Genomic DNA, 19,228 nt, shown 5'->3' with positions numbered 1-19,228 from the left:
AAATGCTTTTTTTTATTTTAAATTCACTGTGGATCACATTGATTTCACAAGTTGTCTTACAAAAAAATATTTTCAACAGTATTGTAATCATGAAAGTCTAATATTGTAGTATATCAAATATTATTTATTTGACATAATTCGTATTAAAGGACCAACAAGCGCAATTTGAAACCCTTTATTGTTCCATCCAACCACACATATTTGACACATCTTATACTCATTATCTGATGTAAAGAAAACATACTTGTAAAATAAGCCATCTTTAGTGATTTTCAAACAAGAAACGGAAATGTAGCTCACACAAAAGCTGATATAAGTTGTATTTACGTTTGCTATGCAAGTAAACCAAAGGCACGTGAGCATGCCAGCATAAAGCTCCCGTCATAACTTAAATTTAGAATAACTGATATATTGCACACATTGGTAGTCTTTGGATATACGATTAGGTTTTTGTAAGTTAGTGTCTGTTTCTATTCTCTCCAGGAAAGGAAGTAAACCTTGGTAGTCTTTGGAAATACAATTAGGTTTTTGTAAGTTAGTGTCTGTTTCTATTCTCTCCAGCAAAGGAAGTAAACCTTTCCCAGTGTGTCACCACACACCATCTCCGAGGGATTTTCTGGGTTCACCTCCAGCAAGACTACGGGACTGCCGCACACAAACATTCCCACCTGGATAAGAGCGGGTGAAAGACAGAATGATAAATGAACATGATAGGAAAAGAGGGAGAGACAGTCAATGGCAGTGACTGACTTGTTTCTTGGTGCTTCTATCCCATAGCTTCACGGTGTGGTCCAGGGAGGCTGAGATGATGAGGCTGTGGGTGAGCCTTAGCACACTGATCCTGTCATGGTGGGCCTGAGCAGGGCAAACCATTCAATTAAACAAAGGCGCTTTACAGAATAGTTGCATTCCTCCAACAGCAGAAATGATTCATCGCTAGAGGTTCAACGATCCAATGGCAACTCCTCAATCAAATTAAGCCTTACGGGCTTCTTGCTGCTCCACATGGAGGTTTGTGGAGGCGTGTTGAACCACATGTTCCCTGCCACATCCCCACACACCACAAATTCTGAAAACGCACGTTAGACAACAGACACGTGAGCAGCAGCAGCAGCAGTCGCTTTGTGTCGGCGATAACACCTTTGTCAATTCTAATGGCCGTTATCAAGTCACTCTTCTCTTCATTAGACGTAATCAAGTCACTCTTCTCTTCGTTAGATGTGTCGGTCTCCAGGATCATGGAACTGAAAGATGAATTAATTTGGTTCTGCGGGCCCATAGCAAACTGAAAGAAAAGACAACATGTCAACACTGACTATAATGTCAATAATAAAGCATACCTTGCATATTTTATAGCAACGGCATAGCTCATAGCTTTGCCTGACAAGAGTTCACTTCATTCTAACATATATTATTGATATGCTAAGCTTAGATAGCATAATCTCTTGCCATACACAGTATACATCGCAATTTATACTTTTAAAATGCTCCAAAAATGAATACAAACATGTTACAATCACAATGGAAAACTCACAATGAAGCCAACATGGACCTTTGCGTCAGACTCGCCCACTAGCCAGATGCTTTTCTCGTCGTTTCGGATGAGTCCCAAAACGCCGACTCGGTGGCTCCAGCTGTGCGAATTCACAAAGACACAAAGCAAGCATCACTTAACCCTTACACTTAACCCGTTTTGTCATTTGATAGCAATAAAAATAATGTTTTCATATTTTAAAAATGCCATTCTTTTGTACAGATTCCACCAAGTTTATATTCAGTGAGGCTGTTCTGAATTAATGAAGAAATAAAACGGCAAAAGAATGACACACTAAACATAACAGAAATCATGCAGAAGCTTTGACACAGGTATGATAACATCTGCACATGCAAAACTATACCCTCTTCTTTGAACCCTTTATTTAATCATCAATTTATGTTGGGCAGGCTAATAATACATTTTCAAAATATTTGTGGACCATAACTTAATATAGACAATGATTATATTCTTGGCTTGAGTCAAAACTCACCTGGAACATACAGCGCAAAGAACACCAAGGTTGTGAAAAAAAAATCATCTAATCGACCTGACCCAAAATAGAGGACAACGCTGATTACCTTTGGACCACCATTGACCAGCGCATGTCGCGGTCGTTGCTGCAGGTGACGTCAAAAATCGATCCGCTTTTGGACACACCAATGAGAATGGAACAGTACGCCAGGTATGCCACTTGATCCGTCACCTGGTACGATGTCACCTTGACTATGCTGGAACACACCAAAGGTGCATTTCGGCTTTAAATACACAGTTAAACATCAAACTCCACCATCTTACTAAACATAGTATTTTTTTTTTTTTCCTTTTTACCTTGCGGTGCTTTCATCCTGATTCCACGCTAGCTTCCACACATCCACGCAAGAGCCCACGTAGCCAACGGCAAAGTGACAGTTGGGCATGGCACAGATGGCTACAACCTTGCCGTCTGAAGCCTGAAAACAAAAGCAAGACGGTACGAGCGTGCCAACATGCGCTCAACGTGCACTCACCTGCATGCGTCCAACCACTCGGCCGCACCACCACACCTCCAGCAGGCCGGAGTCGTAGCCGACGAGCAGTATGCGGCCGTCCGTGTCGGAAAAGCACAAAGCGGTGACGGCACGTCGAAGGCCGGGGGCCCGCTCTATACAGGATTGAAGTAAGATTAAAGATGGTAGAATGAAGACAAGTCACGAAAAAAATGAAATAAATGTGAACGAATCCAACTTTACCCGTTTCCCACATCCAGCTTCTTAAGGAGTAATCTTCGGAAACGGTGAGGACTTGTGGGACGCTCCCCTCGTGAGCGACACTGCGAATGGCGCCGCTGTGACCCTGGAAGGTGCTAAAGTGTTCCACCTGTGCACCGACACATAGGAGGAACCCCGTTGCGTGCGTCAATTGTCTTCCACATTATTATGCAAATCATGATCATAATGTTTTCTTATAACAAAATTCATTCGGGATTTTTATTTATTGTCATTACTTATGTTATTATTCTTGATAGCACATTGTAATCACCTCGCTGCAATGACTTCAATTATGATCCAATTGGATACAAAATCAAATACAAAACCTGTAAGGGCTTCCACAGCCGTATGAGTCCATCTTGGGCGGCAGTAAGAACCGTGAGGTCCTCAGATTTCTTTTTGTTGTCTAGAAATAAAGAATGCAAGGATACAGTTAAAAAAATATATATATGAAAATGATGCTCACTCGAGGCTTACTGGCATCAGGGACGATGGAGCAAGCATGGATCTGTCCTTCGTGGGCATAGATGTGGCAAATGTTCACACTGGTCTCCCACTCCCACACGTGCAGGTTGCCATCGGTGGATCCGGCCACCACGTATGGCCCCTGTAGGCGCACGTGCGGCTAATAAGACGCCTGCAGGGACATTTACTGCCTGCCAGGCCAGACGTCTCTCACCAGGCAGCAGACAGACGTGAGAGGACTCGTCCAGGTGATCTCGCGCAGGCTTTGACCCGCCTCTAAATCCCATAAGCAAAGTCTGCCGTCATTCGATGAGCTTATCTGCCAATGACAAAAAGACAACCAGGAAACAGTGCACAAGATTAAAGCGCTTGAAAAGCACCTCACCATTGGGATGAAGCAGAATAAAAGCATATTGATAAAGCATTCATCAATAGTCAAATCGTGAATTTTGTGATATTTAAGTACTGAAAAAAAATGAACCCAAAAAAGTCTAACAAATCAAATTTAATACAGGATATGTCCATATATATAAAAAATATTCTAAATCAATTTTAATATAAATATTCATTTTTTGTGCAAAATTCTGCATACAATTCACCACCATTATGACAAATTGAGAGAAAAAAGCAAGCAAGCGATGGCTCACCACACAGTCTGGAGTCCAAACACAGCCTGTGATCCAGTCTCTGTGGAAAGCTGGAAGCACTTTGGAAAGACCAGGAGAAGTCAAGGTCATGTCCCACACCATGAGAGCCTACAAAACACAATGTACTCATATATTTTTCAGTAAATGAGAGTATAAACACGCACGTGTTCTACATATTTATTTGAACTGGAGACACTTGTTCTTACTTTGTCCTTTCCACCAGAGAGCAGTTGTTCACCATTGGGGCTGAAGGCCAAGGAGGTGACGCAAGCGCTGTGGCCCTTGAGCAGGCCAGCAGGGGGCTTGGAATTGTAATCGCTCAGCTTGCTCAGCAGCCATAGGAATATAGTGCAGTCATCTGTTCCAACAGACAAACACAGCATACGTAGGCCACCAATTAATCATTTGTGTCGAGTTACTCGAATTTAGGAATTTATGGCAGGTCATCAAACTAGCAAGGTAAACACTCGAAGAAGGGTAGCTTTAAAGCAAAATTGTGTGTGTTTTTGACTTATTTATGGGCCTACTCGTGAAGACATGTCAAATGCACTTTGTCCCGTCTTATCATTTCTCACCTAAAGCGGTGGCCAGATAAGTAGTGTTGTGTCCCATGGTATGGATGATGCCAAACTGCATGCCAAACATGTCCGTCATCTCCAGGCCCGTCAGCTCTCCGTCCACCCCGAGTTTTCTCCGCCACAGCCGCACGCGCTTGTCGTGCCCCGAGGACAACAGTAGTGGCGATGCGTCGGTGGCATCCGTGCGTACCCAGAGCAGGGACGGTACACTCAGGTGGGAAAGGCCAGACTCCCAAATCATCTCACCTGCCAAAAGAAGAGTAAAACCACATCCAATTCCAAAATCTACATCTACACTGAGCATGTCTCCTATTGCCTTCAGCCCGAACCTGAGCTGAGGCAGAAGAGCTTGAAGCCGTCATCACTATAACCCACAGCCACATGGTCCCCGTTGACGGCCGCACACAGCACGGCGGCCTCAGTTGAGGCGTCGCACTTGCTTCTTTTGTGAGAAGGCTCTTGCTCACTCTATCGGAAGCATGGAAGAAAGAAAGGAAGCTGGAAATTGCCAAAGTAGCTTTTTCGTGGTTGATGGGACTAGCTAAAAATAAACAAAGGACGTTTTTGCTATAATTATGGTCATTAGTTTTAGAGGCATAAAAGTCTCTTTTTTGTTTTTTTAACCCCATAAAAGCAAAAAAATCAGCCGAGCAAAGTCGGGTCACTTGTAAGAAGCTGCACCGCTGCGTAAAAGACATTTACCCCTTTTCTCCTTAAAGTGCCGATTGAGCGTCCGAGTCCACCTGACCACAACTGGAGCTGTTAAGCAAATTGAAATCATCTTATTGTCTTTACAAGTGCAAACGATTGACACATTTCCATATAGCCACCATGTGATCCGAGCCGGCGCTCAGCAGCAAGCGGCCTTGGTCAAGGAAGGCGAGGGAGTCGGTGGCACCGACGTGCGCCTGGAAGCATCCCACGCAGGTGGAGGTGTCCACAGACCAGACACGCACTTCGCCAGACACAGAGCCCGAGCACAGCGTGGTTGGTGACGACGGCGAGAAGGAGAGGCTACGCACAGAGCAATTGTGGCCGCGAAGCAACTGTGCGGACAATAGAACATAATAAACACACAGTGATGTGACAAAGCCAGTGGGAGTGAGCGCATCTTCAGAAATTGCGTCGCGGCGGCCAACTGACACGATCGGAACGGAAACTCACCACTCGGCAGTTACCCTGGAGCCACTTCCACACGACAACTTTCCCGTTCCAGCAGCCGGCAGTCAGCAGGCGATCCTCAGGGTCGAACGTAGCGCAGTTTAGAGGGCTGTCGCTGGGCAGAAGTGCCGCAATGTCACCTTCGCTCAAAGACCAAACCTGACAAATAAAATTCTTTCATCGGTGAGAGTTTAGGGAAGGATTATTAAGAAATGAACAGGAGCTAGCTAACTTTGATGGTGTAATCCAGTGATACGGTGGCCAAGTGCTTCCTGTCAGTGGTGATGTCGCTGGCTGTTATCACATTCGTGTGACCCTTAATAAGAGACGTTCTGCAGAGGAAATTCAAATTCACCTGTGGTGGCATTTGTTGGCGATACGCTACAGGAGAGCTCACTCACCGACAACCATTGGCGCTATCCCAGATCTCGATTTGCCCATCAAAGGAGGTTGTAGCAATGCGTCCATCTTTAAGGAAGAGGCAGCTGGAAATGCCATCACAGCTGCTTACCAGCGACTTCACTTGCTGTCACGCCGTGACACAGAAGGTTAGGCTCAACTTATTATACAGCCAGAAAACATTTCAACTTGGCATCAGATCACAATAAGACTTGGAAATCCTTGAGATTTAGCAATTTGAAAAAAACAGCTTAACTATTAGTATCATGATACACAAAAAAACAACAACCTCAGATTTAAAAATGATACTGTCCCTCCATCTATCGGGATTACAGCATTACCTCCATCTATCGGGATTACAGCATTACCTAACGGTGCACTCACATATGGAAACAAAACCTTCCTAGTGGAGTACCTGTCTTGTGTTTGCATTGATGAAATGCAAAGATCCCTGCCCAGTCCCGACCACCATTTCTCCATCACAGTCTACTGCCAAGCACGTAGGCTCAGATGTGAAGGTAGACACCAGCTGACTGCAGCATAAACGACACACAGCACATTTTGTTTGCCGCTTTAATGATATTTAGATGAAGAAAAAAAAAGCCTTTCTGAGAAATTTTAGGCCACTTTCTTTTGATGGAATATCAGAGAGCACTGACACAAGACATTTGAAGAAGAATCACATGCACAAAAATCAACATTCACATGTTTTTGAAAGTTGCAGAACAGATTGAGATGATCGGCGCTGTACCTGCTCTCTTCAAAGGTTTGGTGGTCATTGTTGAGCCACTCAAGCACCCTTACGCTCTTGCTACCCATCAGGCCTCGGGCCCAGGCGTGAGCGTGGGTTTCAGGTGGTTGGTTGAGGGCCTGTTGAACAAAAAGCGCCGGCCAGCGAGAGAGCGTAGCGCCGTGGCGCTGCAGGAAATCTCGGCAGTTGTCCACGGCGGCCCGCTGGTTGACGCTCAATGGGGACGAATTCTTATCTGTGAGGAACGTAGGCGCTTTTAGAGGCTTAGAAGGGGTTGTTGGAATTGGATTTATCATGACTAAATTGTTGACTCACCGTGCTCATTGTAGGTGTCCAGCAGATGGTGCAGCAGTTTGCTGCGTACATTAGCGTACAGGAAGTTATAGCTGGAGAGCAACGAACGCAGAACCTCCAGCTCATCACTTTGTATCTATAGAGCAAAAAAAAAAAAAAAAAAAAAAAAAAAGCTCTAGTACACCAGTAATCATTTAAACCATGTGTCTGTTTGTTCAGAGGATGACGAACCAGACTAGCACTAAGCTGCTGGACAGCGTCCACCTCTCCGTGAAGAAAGGTATCAGCACCCAGAGCGTCGGCCAGCACCCACAGTTGACCTGCACCGGGACCCCGACAGAAAAAACAAAAATGGTGACACTTTTTCATAAAAAAATAAAATAAATAAATAAATAAATAAATAAATGTTTTGAGTCTTTTGTGTTTGTTACCCGCTAACACAAGATGAGCTCTTCTTCTGTGGTTTTCTGAGGGCAGGAGGACGTCTTCAAAGGCCCGCCTTACGTCCGGATTGGACAGAGCCAGTACGTCATCGGTGTCGTGGAGCTGTGATGGACTGACCAGACTGCAAAACATCATCTACCCCACTTAGAACGACTTTGACCAAATTTAGGACTTTTTAAAAGCCATTTTGAGTGAATATATCTGACCCTTGGTTAGATCACTATGAAGAAAGATGCACATTTCTAAGGTCATCGTGATCAACTTGTGGCATAATCACCTTCGCAAGCTATGCACGATGCGGGTAAAGGTCATCATGGGGATGCGTCCTTTGGGGCTCCTGCACAGCACCAGCACTTGCTGCCATGTGACCTGTCCTTTCAGCGAGCACAGGTCATTGCAAGCGCATAGTAGGGAGTAGAAGTCGCGCTCCCTCAGGCCTGGACATGAAAAGAAGATAGTTAATGTAGCAACAACAACAAAAAATGAAGCAGCTCAATATTTTGAGTCTGTCAGCTAAAGACAAAAATATTGTTGCGACAAAATGCTTCAAAAACTCTATGGCAAATACAATTGCATGGATCACTGCAGAGTTTACATATAAGTGTGGCAACAGTGTTTGTTATACCGGCGGTGCTGACGGTGAGGGCCCCCAGAGCCCAGCAGAGTCCCGGCATGCCTCTGTGTTCCGAGCAGAGTCTCTTCAAGCAGTACTGGACCAGCAGATTGAAAGACTGAGGCAAAGCCTGCAGGCTCTCGTTCAGCTAATAAACAAAGACGCCGTTTGAAAGTTTTCTATTGCTAGGAAAATAACATGAAACATTTTGGAGTATGACGTTTTAGTTGAAAACAGAATACAGTTGCATTATTACGAGAATAAAGTGTTGGCAATTTCCAAACATAAATCGTGCATTTTTTGAGAAAGTGAAAGCAATGGAACCTTGTCAAAGGAAGCAAAGTTCCTCAGGTCTTCACAGGCCATGTGCAGGTAGAGAGGACACTCTGCACTTTTCTTCATGATGAGCGTCTGCAGCTGGAGCAAACACACAAGAACGTCACGGAGAAAGAATCGAGCGTGGCAAAAAATGATGTCGTTGATTAGAAGCAACCTGATTGTTGAAAGCGGCGTCGCTGAGTTTCTTCCCAAACACTTCCAGTTCTTTCTGAACGATTTCCTTTCGCTCTGTCACGGTAAGCAGCGGCAGGGTGAAGAGCAGCGTGGATTTCTTTTTGCATAACGCGTGCAACAACCGTGAGGTGCTCACGACACTCGTCACCAAACAAACACCCTGGGAACAGTAACGTGAGGATTGTGATCAAAATGTTTTGTCATTTGAAATAAAACCAGCATCTTGAAAAATAATTAAAAGCCTTCGACCTGGAAAAAAGCCATTATAATATGGGACTAAAGAGAATGACAGACCTGTGCTAGGTGCTGCGGTATCCAATCAGAGCGCAGCTGATCCCAGTCGTCACACACAAGATCCACGCCGTCCACCAGCAGCACGAGAGGCTTGCTCCTCTTCATGTCTTTCAAAGTGGTGTGAAAGTCTGACAGCAAATCCCTTTCAAGAATTACAATATCCATACATTTACAAAAGACACACACGCACGCATTATTGTAAGATGATTTGAACCCACTCATAAGAGAGAGGGAGAGGCAATTCCTCCTCTTTAAGCCGCCTCAAGGAGCGGACCAGATATCTCAGGAGTTTCTCCACGCCACGAGACGATTGGCTGGCGGCTGTTGAGTATGAGATGACATCACAGGCCAAGTTTTTCTTGGACTTAGCTCCGCTTCTGAGAGCCTCGGCTAGAGCCGCCTGTGTTCAAGATAAAACAAATAAGAAAAAAGCCAGATGACACAAAATTAAAGTTGTTCAAGAATAAAGTTATGATTTTTTTTCCAAGAAACAAGTTACCATGAAGACTGTCTTGCCCTGCCCTGGTGCTCCCTCCACTACCACGGCACCTCCATTGGCCTGCGCCTGCTCCACCATTTCCACAGCGGCAGACAGCAGCTTGGCCCGGCTGACAAACTGCCTCCGCAGCGCCTCCTGGTGAACCTCCTGCTCTAACATTTCGGCCGATGTGTTAGCCTCAACTTCTTCATCCTCCTGAGGGGGGAAAAAAAGAAAAAGAAACGAGACGCTTGTTTCGGTAGCTGTAGCGAGGCGCTGCCGTCGACCTGCTTACGTTAATAAACTGCTTGATGACAGTCTCCCAGAGGTCCTCCAGCACCGATTTGGCAAAGACCTCCAGGTTCTTCAAGTAGGGTTTGCCTTCCACGACGCCACCCCACTCACACGGGTAACTGGAACCAAAAGAGACACAAAATTTGTCCAATCATTTCTTGTCTTTGGCCAGCAATACTAACTGACGATCCTGGGAGCATTCCATTGAAATTTAATGGGACAACTCACTTGTCGTTGACCTTCAGCTTGTGGATGTGAATCCATTGCTTCAGACGCTCCATTTTGGACTCGGTGTCCTTTGATTCAGCAGAAAAGTGGGACCTCCATGCCACAGGCACCGTTCTGGACAACAACAAAAAACACACGGATCAGCCAGCTGTCTGGATAGCTAGAGACTCGATATCTCAACATCAGATTTTGATAGAGGGGAAAAAAAAAGAAAAATACTTGATGACGTCAGGATTTCTGAAGTAGCACAACATCCTCTGCTTTGCTGCATCACCATAGAGTGCCTGAAAGTGACGGATCTCCATGTCCGTAACTGACAAGCCTTCAGGCTCCGATTTGAGCTAAGACACAAAAACAAACATTTTATCATCAGGAAAGATACATGGCAACATTTTCAAGGAGGTCTTTCTCTGTGGTAGCATGGCTTTTCAATGCTGTCTGATGTTCAAAGGTTTTGCAGTCGAATATTCTCACAGATTACAGTCATTGTATTTAAGTGTAAATTACAGGAAGACACCTTTTCTTACCCATTTGTACTGCGGCAGATCCGGTAATTCAAGTGCGTCCGGAACCACGCCATACCTCTGGCCCAGGATCGCCACCATCATCTGACTGCGAGCCACCTCCGCCAGGCAAAGTGCGGCGGCCCTGCCCGACTCCTCCTCTGTCACGCCCCAGCGCAGCTCCACTTCTTGCAGGTGGAGGCAGTACGGTGCGGCACGCCGGCGAAGCTCCGGGAAGACACTGTGCACCAGGACGTCACGCTCGGCTTGCATGTCGCGGAAAGTGGACGATATGAAGACGCGCACACCACGCCACCTGAGGACAGACCGGCGAGTTTTTTTTTTTTTTTTTTTTTAAATACAAAACAATTCTCCAATCTTGAAGTGAGAAAAATATCACTAAATGAGTATGTTTTAGAAATGAACTTGCTCATGCTTTTACCTTAACTTGGGAGTGGTGGGAATGGAGAGCAGGCTATTGGTAATCTCAGGATCTTTGGCTCCTGTTGGTGGTGGTACATTGTACACTTTGTCCAAATGCTCCACGTGGTCCAGCAGCCTGGATGAGCCTCGCTCAGCCACAAACCTGGTTTCAAAATGTACAGATACATAAATATATCAATTTTTTGCTTGCTGCAAGACGTCCAATTCTATTCATTTTTTTGTCTCAAACTTTTTTTTTTTCATTTAATATTGTTTTTCTTCATTTCTATTATTCTGTATCTGATAGTTTTCGTTTTTTTGCTGGACATTTGTGTATTTTTTGTAATCTAACAGATTGAATTTTGGATTTATTTTTACCTCAGAATTTGTTCGCTGAAGCCTGGCAGAAAGATATGGTTCCTGTCATAGGTTGTGAACCGGCATGCCCTATTTTCAAAGAAAACAACATTAACTTCAATTCAGGAAGTGAGTAGAAATTGCGTTAAGGTGGTAACGCCTTACGTATCCGACATGACGAGTTCAAAGTATAGGCATTTGTTATTGATTTCCTTCCTGTAGGTCTTGATGGCCCACTCCAGCTCATAGTTAGCGTAATCTTCAGTCAGCAAGATGATGTTGTCCAACTGAGGGAATCATAATCAGTCGAAATCAGCTTTTCTAAAAGTAGGTCAACAGGTACAAAAGTACCTAGGGTATTTCGATTGGTTTTCTATCATTAAAACAAAGGCTAATCAGAAAAGTTGTAATGGTAAAAAAAAAACTCTGCACATGTATGTAAATAAAGTTGCACATTTCGGTTTAAAACATCCAAATATCACCAGAATTTAATGTCACAACGTACTGCTTTTGGCAAATTTGAACATTTAATATTTTTTTGACAAAGCAACGAACCTTGTGTTTCTGGAGAACCTGGTGGAAGTAAATACTTAGCGGGGGACAGTCATCCACTTGCATGTCTTTCAACGCCTGTAAAAGGACAATGGAAAGCTCTGTCGGTCCACGTCATTGCATTTACGTGTCCATCTTTGCTGTCATTGTACCTCGAGTTGCTTGGTCAGGCTCAACACGTTCTCCAAAACCACATCAGACTCCAGCTTCGCCTCTTTGCAATTATGATAATTCAGCAAAAACATGCGGGCGTCCTCACAGCTGTTGGCGAGCATCAGCGAAAGCAGAACGACAACCTCCAGTGACTGTGAAAAAATACCAAATATAACTTCTTGTGCAGCAAAAAAAAAAAAAAAAAAAAAAAAAAAAAAAATTTCAAGAACTATGGATTTTCTCAATCCAAATGGCATATCTTACAGAAGGACAGAGCTTGTCCTCATTGCTCTTTTTCTTTTTCCTTTCATCGTCCTCCTCCTCCTCGCCGTGGTCATTGGACTCGGGTGGAATACAGAAGTCCAGCTTTTTGCACCAGCCCTGTCTGTTGTTCCTGGTGTTGTGCACCAAGATAACTGTGCGTCCCGGCAAGGGCGGGATGTTGTAGCGGCATGAGAGTTGCACTGCCTTCTCCAGGGCTTGCCGATAACGTTCCAGCAGGCTGACTCTCTGCTTTCCCAGACTGACGGACAAATAAATACCTAGTGACTTCATATTCTTTCAATTTGCATTTCTTCACTTGTTGTCATCATACTTTGCCTTCAAGATGTGATCCTTCTTCATGCGATAAACGCGGTAGACAAAAGGCACGCCGAGCGCCACCCGTAGCCGCTTCCTGCTGGCCGATTGCCAGTCCAGGCGGCCGAAGCGTTTACTCTTGGGAATCCTCTTGAGGATGTTCTTCAGGATCTCGCTGTTGGAGGATGTTTGCGGCGTCGCTGTGGGGGATCAGGGAGGTGATTTATATGGTCATTCTAAATACTGACGATATGGAACAAGCTGGCACTATTGATCCCGACAGTACTTGGCCGGCCTGCATTTAGGAGTCCTGAAATTAACAGAAAAAAAAAGTATGATGACTCACAAAGATTGCAAAGCTCCATGATGACTTTGTAGGCAGACAGGAAGCGGAAGGGAAACTGTCGACTCTGAACCACTGCTTTCTGTTAATCAATCGTAAAATTTTGCTCGGAGGATCGACGTTTTGTGCTAAGATGATGAAGGAACGCGTCTCACTTTATTGACGAGCCGTCTGAGGATCTTCTCGTGATGAGTCATACTGATACCCTCCTTGATCATGTTTCTCAGGTTCCTCAGCATGGCCATGAAGGGCAGTGAATTATTGTCTGGAGGGAAAATTAGTCCATATTAAGGAAGGGGAGAGTGCAGCTTTTCAACACACAAGATCATTCAAATGAAAGGAATATTGTTACATGCTTATCTATTTATTCATCTGGACAAATTGGATAACATCTTTAAAAAAAAAAAAAAAAAGCTATACCAATGAGTTTCTCCCAGGTAGCGGCCTTGTTGCCCTCCTGACTAAGTAGCCGCTCCCATGTCTCTGCAGCCTTGAGCTTCATCCTTTGACCTGCTCTGTCTCTGTCCCAGTAACCCTTCAGACCGCTGCGGTTAAACGCCTTCTGGTCTGCAGGATACCTGCAAAGGAGAAGATGACCACCTCGGTGACAGTTTGCATCATTGGTCAGTGATCTTACTTTCGGCCCAAGATGGCCATGACGTGCTCGGCTGGTTCTTTGATGTGAAACTTCTTGATCATCTTCTTCATGTTGAACTCATTTTGCTTTTTGTCTACAGTCGTTTTGGCGTCCATACTCAGCTACGCATGCAAACAAGTCAGCATTAATCATCCTTCGAATGGCTCTTGCGGATAAACTCGATTATATTCATTTATTTTAACTTACATATTTCTGTAGAATTGTCGTATCGGATCGGAGCCAGTTGGCCCACTTTGTCAGATCTTTGTCGCTTGGTTTCTGCAGAATGTCAATTGTACAAATGAATACATTTACAAGGGAAATATCAAATGAACAAAGAAAATAAATATTGACACTACATCCACATGAGCAAACAGTCGTTTGATTAGAAGCCAATTATTTGAGAGAAGGTTTAAGCATTGCGAATGTCATTGATTCCATGAGAAGCAAATATTGTACCTTGCTCTTGTTGCGGTCGTGCTTACAGCGATGCTTGCGTGTGTTGTATTTGGCCAGCTGGTACTCACTAAACTCCTTAAACTTGTCAGCCATGGCCTTCTTCAAGCACATGGGCAGCGAGCGACTGAAGCACTGCAAGCAAGTTAAAAGAGCGCAATGGGATTGACGGCTGCTCCGTTACAACAGAATGGCTGGCGGTGGACGTACCGCGCTGTAGATGCGTACCACCTCCAGCCAGTCGGACGGCAGCTGGACGCTGGCGCAGAAGTAGCGGCGCACGTGACACTTGGTGGCCGGGAGATTGGCGGCTAGGGCCAGCAGGAAGTTGGCAGTGATGCGGATGTTCAACTCTTGTCTTGTGTACAGCGCCACCTGCATGGAGGGAGGGAGGGAGGGAGGGAGGTGAGCACACAAACATAGTGTACGCATGAATGACACAAAAAACGGTCCCAAGTGTGTTAAGAATGGATTTATCCCAATAATAGAGTCCGAAATTATTTGACACCATCATTTGTAGCCCTTGTGGTAAATAAGACATTTTTTGGTCTTTTCCATAGCAGCCCCAAAGGCAGACTTTCTTCATTGGTGACGTGATGGTTTTTGCATCATTTGATCTTTTTTTTTCCTGTTGTTCGTGTACCTTCAGAACAAACTGGGGGTCGAATTCAGAAATCTCCTTCACCAGGTTGGTGATTTTGGTCCACACACTTTGCTCAGAGTCCCAGTCCTTCTGACCCGGGTTGGTGCTCTTTTGGACCAGGGAGCAGCACACGGCATTCAGTAGGAAATACTAAGTGGACACAGCAGGGTGAAAAACAACATTATTAACCAATCCTAGTCCAAATCCGTGAGACGGAATGAGCAACCTATTTGGGATTTCCTCCTTACTTTTTTATCCTTGAGCTCCTCGTCAATCTGCTGCTGGTCACGGACTACCTCGGCAAATTCCTCCCGTCTCTTGACCACCATTTCCACCTTCTCCTGGTGCTCCGGGATGCACACCTCCACAGCTTTAGATACAACCATTTCCTCCTCACTTTGCTCTTCCTCCTCAGACGGCATTTCGTCATCTTCATCAGAATACAGCTGAAACAGAAGTTAAGAACATCTGAATTCAAATTCACCCGTAAAGGTTATAACCCATTTAAGGTTAATCCTGAAATTTGTCCCGAGAGGTCCCTTGTGGGTATTACAAGTCCATCCATCCATCCATCTTCTTCCGCTTATCCGGGGTCGGGTCGCGGGGGCAGCAGCTTTAGGAGGGACTCCCAGACTTCCCTCTCCCCAGCCACTTCATCCAGCTCATCCCGGGGGATCCCAAGGCGTTCCCAGGCCAGCTGAGAGACAGTCTCTCCAGCGCGTCCTGGATCGTCCCCGGGGTCTCCTACCGGTGGGACATGCCCGGAACACCTCCCCAGGGAGGCGTCCAGGAAGCATCCTGATAAGATGCCCGAGCCACCTCATCTGGCTCCTCTCAACGTGGAGGAGTAGCGACTCTACTCCGAGTCTCTCCCGGATGACTGAGCTTCTCACCCTATCTCTAAGGGAGAGCCCGGACATCCTGCGGAGAAAACTCATTTCGGGCGCTTGTATCCGAGATCTCGTTCTTTCGGTCACGACCCATAGCTCGTGACCATAGGTGAGGGTAGGAGCGTAAATCGACCGGTAAATTGAGAGCTTTGCCTTTTGGCTCAGCTCTCTCTTCACCGCAACGGACCGGTACAGGGTCCGCATTACTGCCGACGCTGCACCGATCCGCCTGTCGATCGCACGCTCCATCCTCCCCTCACTCGTGAACAAGACTCCAAGATACTTGAACTCCTCCACTTGGGGCAGGATCTCATCCCCGATCCGGAGAGGGCATTCCACCCTTTTCCGATCGAGGACCATGGACTCGGATTTGGAGGTGCTGACCCTCATCCCGACCGCTTCACACTCGGCTGCGAACCGTTCCAGCAAGAGCTGGAGATCACGGCCTGAAGAAGCCAACAGCACCACGTCATCTGCAAAAAGCAGAGACGCGATGCTGAGGTCCCCAAACCGGACCCCCTCAACGCCTCGGCTGCGCCTAGAAATTCTGTCCATAAAAATTATGAACAGAATCGGTGACAAAGGGCACCCTTGGCGGAGTCCAACCCTCACTGGGAACGAATCCGACTTACTGCCGGAAATGCGGACTAGACTCTGGCATCGGTGATACAGGGGCCGAACCGCCCTTATCAGTTGGCTCGGCACCCCGTACTCCCGAAGCACCCTCCACAGAACCTCCCGAGGGACACGGTCGAACGCCTTCTCCAAGTCCACAAAACACATGTGGACTGGTTGGGCGAACTCCCATGCACCCTCGAGGATCCTGCCGAGGGTGTAGAGCTGGTCCACTGTTCCACGGCCAGGACGAAAGCCACACTGCTCCTCCTGAATCCGAGGTTTGACCTCCTGACGGACCCTCCTCTCCAGCACCCCTGAATAGACCTTACCAGGGAGGCTGAGGAGTGTGATTCCCCTGTAATTGGAACACACACTCCGGTCCCCCTTCTTAAAGAGGGGAACCACCACTCCAGTCTGCCAATCCAGAGGGACTATCCCCGATGTCCACGCAACGTTGTAGAGGCGTGTCAGCCATGACAGCCCCACAACATCCAGAGCCTTTAAGAACTCCGGGCGGATCTCATCCACCCCCGGGGCCTTGCCACCGAGGAGTTTTTTAACTACCTCAGTGACTTCGACCCCAGAGATTGGAGAATCCGCCTCAGAGTCTCCAGGCCCTGCTTCCTCAATGGAAGGTGTGTAGGTGGAATTGAGGAGGTCTTCGAAGTATTCTCCCCACCGACTCACGACGTCCCGAGTCGAGGTCAGCAGCACGCCATCCCCACTGTAAACAGTGTTGACGTTGCACTGCTTCCCCCTCCTGAGACGCCGGATGGTGGACCAGAATTTCCTCGAAGCCGTCCGAAAGTCCTTCTCCATGGCCTCACCAAACTCCTCCCACGCCCGGGTTTTTGCCTCAGCAACCGCCGAAGCCGCGTTCCGCTTGGCCATCCGGTACCTGTCAGCTGCCTCCGGAGTCCCAAAGGCCAAAACGGCCCGATAGGACTCCTTCTTCAGCTTGACGGCATCCCTTACCGCCGGTGTCCACCAGCGGGTTCGGGGATTGCCGCCACGACAGGCACCAACGACCTTACGGCCACAGCTCCGGTCGGCCGCCTCAACAATGGAGGCGCGGAACATGGTCCACTCAGACTCAATGTCCCCCGCCTCCCCCGGGACGTGGGAAAAGCTCTGCCGGAGGTGGGAGTTGAAGCTCTTCCTGACAGGAGATTCTGCCAGACGTTCCCAGCAGACCCTCACAGAGCGTTTGGGTCTGCCAGGTCGAACCGGCATCTTCCCCCACCATCGGAGCCAACCCACCACCAGGTGGTGATCAGTTGACAGCTCCGCCCCTCTCTTCACCCGAGTGTCCAAACCAGTACGTCATAAAAGAGAGGAAAATGTGGACTGGAAGGACAAACTGAGGCCAAGGAATGATACTGTGCGTGGAGGCTAGTCCGACTATATCTAGTTGGAATCTTTCTGCCTCGCACACCAGCTCGGGCTCCTTTCCAGCCAGAGAGGTGACATTCCATGTCCCAAGAGCCAGCTTCTGCAGCCGGGGATCAGACCGCCAAGGTTCCTGCCTTTGGCTGCCGCGCAGCTCACATTGCACCCGACCCCTTCGGCCCCTCCCACAGGTGGTGAGCCCATGGGAAGGGGGACCCACGTTTCCATTTCGGGCTATGCCCGGCCGGGCCCCATGGGCGAAGGCCCGGCCACCAGACGCTCGCCTTCGAGCCCAGCCTCCAGGCCTGGCTCCAGAGGGAGGCCCCGGTGACCCGCGTCCGGGCGAGGGAAAAAAAAGTCCATTTATGTTTTTCATCATAAGGGGCTTGGGTGAGCCGTGCTTTGTCTGACCCCTCACCTAGGACCCGTTTGCCATGGGTGACCCTACCAGGGGCATGAAGCCCCCGACAACATGGCTCCTAGGATCATAGGGGCACGCAAACCCCTCCACTACAATAAGGTGACGACTCACAGTTAAGGTTAATCCTGAAATTTGTCCCGAGAGGCCCCTTGTGGGTATTACAAGTGAGAGACAAAATGATCACTTACCACGCTTGTTTCTTCAAAAGAGAAAGGCTGCGCTTCTGATATTTCCTCTCCTCCTTCATCAACCTTCTTCAGGTCTCTGTCCCGTGGAAGGAAATATGGCGGCTGGGAAAAGCGAGAGAGGAGAGCACTGTCGACTAAAGAGGTAGCAAGGAGAGGGTTGCTGGTGGAAGGAGTGAAAGAGGTGAGACGGGGAGAACTCAGAAGAGTGTTTTGGGTGCTGAGAAGCGGCGAAGCGATGGAGGACGAGGTGGAGAAGAGGAGGCTGGAGGAGGAGGAGGTGGAGGTCAGGCTGGAGGGCTGGAGTGAAAAGCTCGGCAATGATGAGGATGTCTGAGTCAGGAGTTTATTCTCCAGAGAGGGTGGGACGTAATTGGAGGTCAAGCTCCTTCCGCTTGCAGAGGAGGCCATGTTTATTTGCAAATCCAGCCCCCTCATGCCTGAATGGAAATAAGTAAATCAAATTGACACAACATGACAGATTAGATGAATGGTTTCGCATTGCTCACTTCAACAATGTCAACAAAAGGCGTGTCGATAACATCGGTGACATATCCATAAAGTGCGAACAAAGTCCACAAAAGCCTGGCTTGAACATGCTTGAACAAGATCCAGGATGCAAAGATTTTAGATACACACCTGAAAACGTCCTAATAGTGGCAGACAATCATATAGACATTTTATGGACGCCTAAATTAACGACTTAAGTCACCGACGCACCGCACCACTCCCTTGCGCTGATGTAGTGCTGTGTTGTGTAGTGTAGGTGTGGCGGCTTAGCAGTGGGCAGCCGCTTCATGTAAACAAACTCAAGTGCAAAAAAAGACCGAAATATTTCCATATAAGACGCACCTGTATAGTTTGAACGCGTGGCCTTAGCGTCTACGGCTCTGCTATTTCATTTGTTCACGAAGCTCGTTCAATCAGGTCAAACAAGCTTGTCTGTAGGTTCCTGAAATGCCCTTATGCGACCCAGCTGCTTCTCTCGAGAGTGCTGATTGGTTGATATCGGCCAGCTGTTTCTTTCGAATGCGCCGATTGGCAGGTCTTGACATGACTACGCGCGGATTGGTTGACGACGTGATGTTTATGTTTTATATATATATATATATATATATATATATATATTTTTTTTT

At 47.0% G+C, this 19,228-nt stretch overlaps 1 protein-coding gene across 3 annotated transcripts; it reads right to left on the bottom strand.

Annotated features, from left to right (window-relative positions):
* Positions 1-160: 160 nt before the first annotated feature.
* On the bottom strand, positions 161-19,108 carry tep1 (telomerase-associated protein 1). Of its 3 annotated transcripts, XM_049746751.1 has the most exons (55): positions 18,945-19,108; positions 18,096-18,532; positions 14,838-15,035; positions 14,590-14,739; positions 14,157-14,321; positions 13,950-14,081; positions 13,698-13,769; positions 13,491-13,612; positions 13,274-13,431; positions 13,009-13,118; positions 12,857-12,935; positions 12,527-12,710; positions 12,196-12,454; positions 11,931-12,083; positions 11,782-11,856; positions 11,392-11,513; positions 11,248-11,316; positions 10,889-11,032; positions 10,471-10,762; positions 10,163-10,284; positions 9,944-10,057; positions 9,717-9,834; positions 9,443-9,637; positions 9,162-9,343; positions 8,944-9,085; positions 8,630-8,809; positions 8,461-8,553; positions 8,149-8,284; positions 7,801-7,960; positions 7,511-7,644; positions 7,311-7,399; positions 7,101-7,215; positions 6,786-7,020; positions 6,450-6,567; positions 6,037-6,161; positions 5,868-5,967; positions 5,639-5,794; positions 5,305-5,520; positions 5,177-5,233; positions 4,804-4,942; positions 4,472-4,720; positions 4,103-4,254; positions 3,897-4,004; positions 3,464-3,568; positions 3,262-3,391; positions 3,111-3,190; positions 2,767-2,893; positions 2,545-2,678; positions 2,366-2,487; positions 2,116-2,265; positions 1,535-1,634; positions 1,141-1,285; positions 987-1,069; positions 751-855; positions 161-668 (listed from the first exon to the last, which is right to left on the bottom strand). In XM_049746751.1, the coding sequence occupies exons 2-55, from the start codon at positions 18,528-18,530 to the stop codon at positions 549-551; spliced, it is 7,755 nt and encodes a 2,584-aa protein (XP_049602708.1). In that variant the 5' UTR covers positions 18,531-18,532; positions 18,945-19,108; the 3' UTR covers positions 161-548. The 3 variants fall into 3 exon arrangements, 1 of the variants encoding a protein (XP_049602708.1); XR_007487030.1 differs by lacking the exon at positions 987-1,069 and having other exon boundaries at positions 616-668; XR_007487031.1 differs by lacking the exons at positions 161-668; positions 751-855; positions 987-1,069; ... (5 more) ...; positions 2,767-2,893; positions 3,111-3,190 and having other exon boundaries at positions 3,897-3,955.
* Positions 19,109-19,228: the final 120 nt, after the last annotated feature.

The sequence above is a fragment of the Syngnathus scovelli genome, chromosome 17 (assembly GCF_024217435.2).
Source record: "Syngnathus scovelli strain Florida chromosome 17, RoL_Ssco_1.2, whole genome shotgun sequence".
In the NCBI taxonomy this organism is placed as follows: Eukaryota; Metazoa; Chordata; class Actinopteri; order Syngnathiformes; family Syngnathidae; genus Syngnathus; species Syngnathus scovelli.
This window is presented reverse-complemented; position numbering and strand designations above follow the sequence as displayed.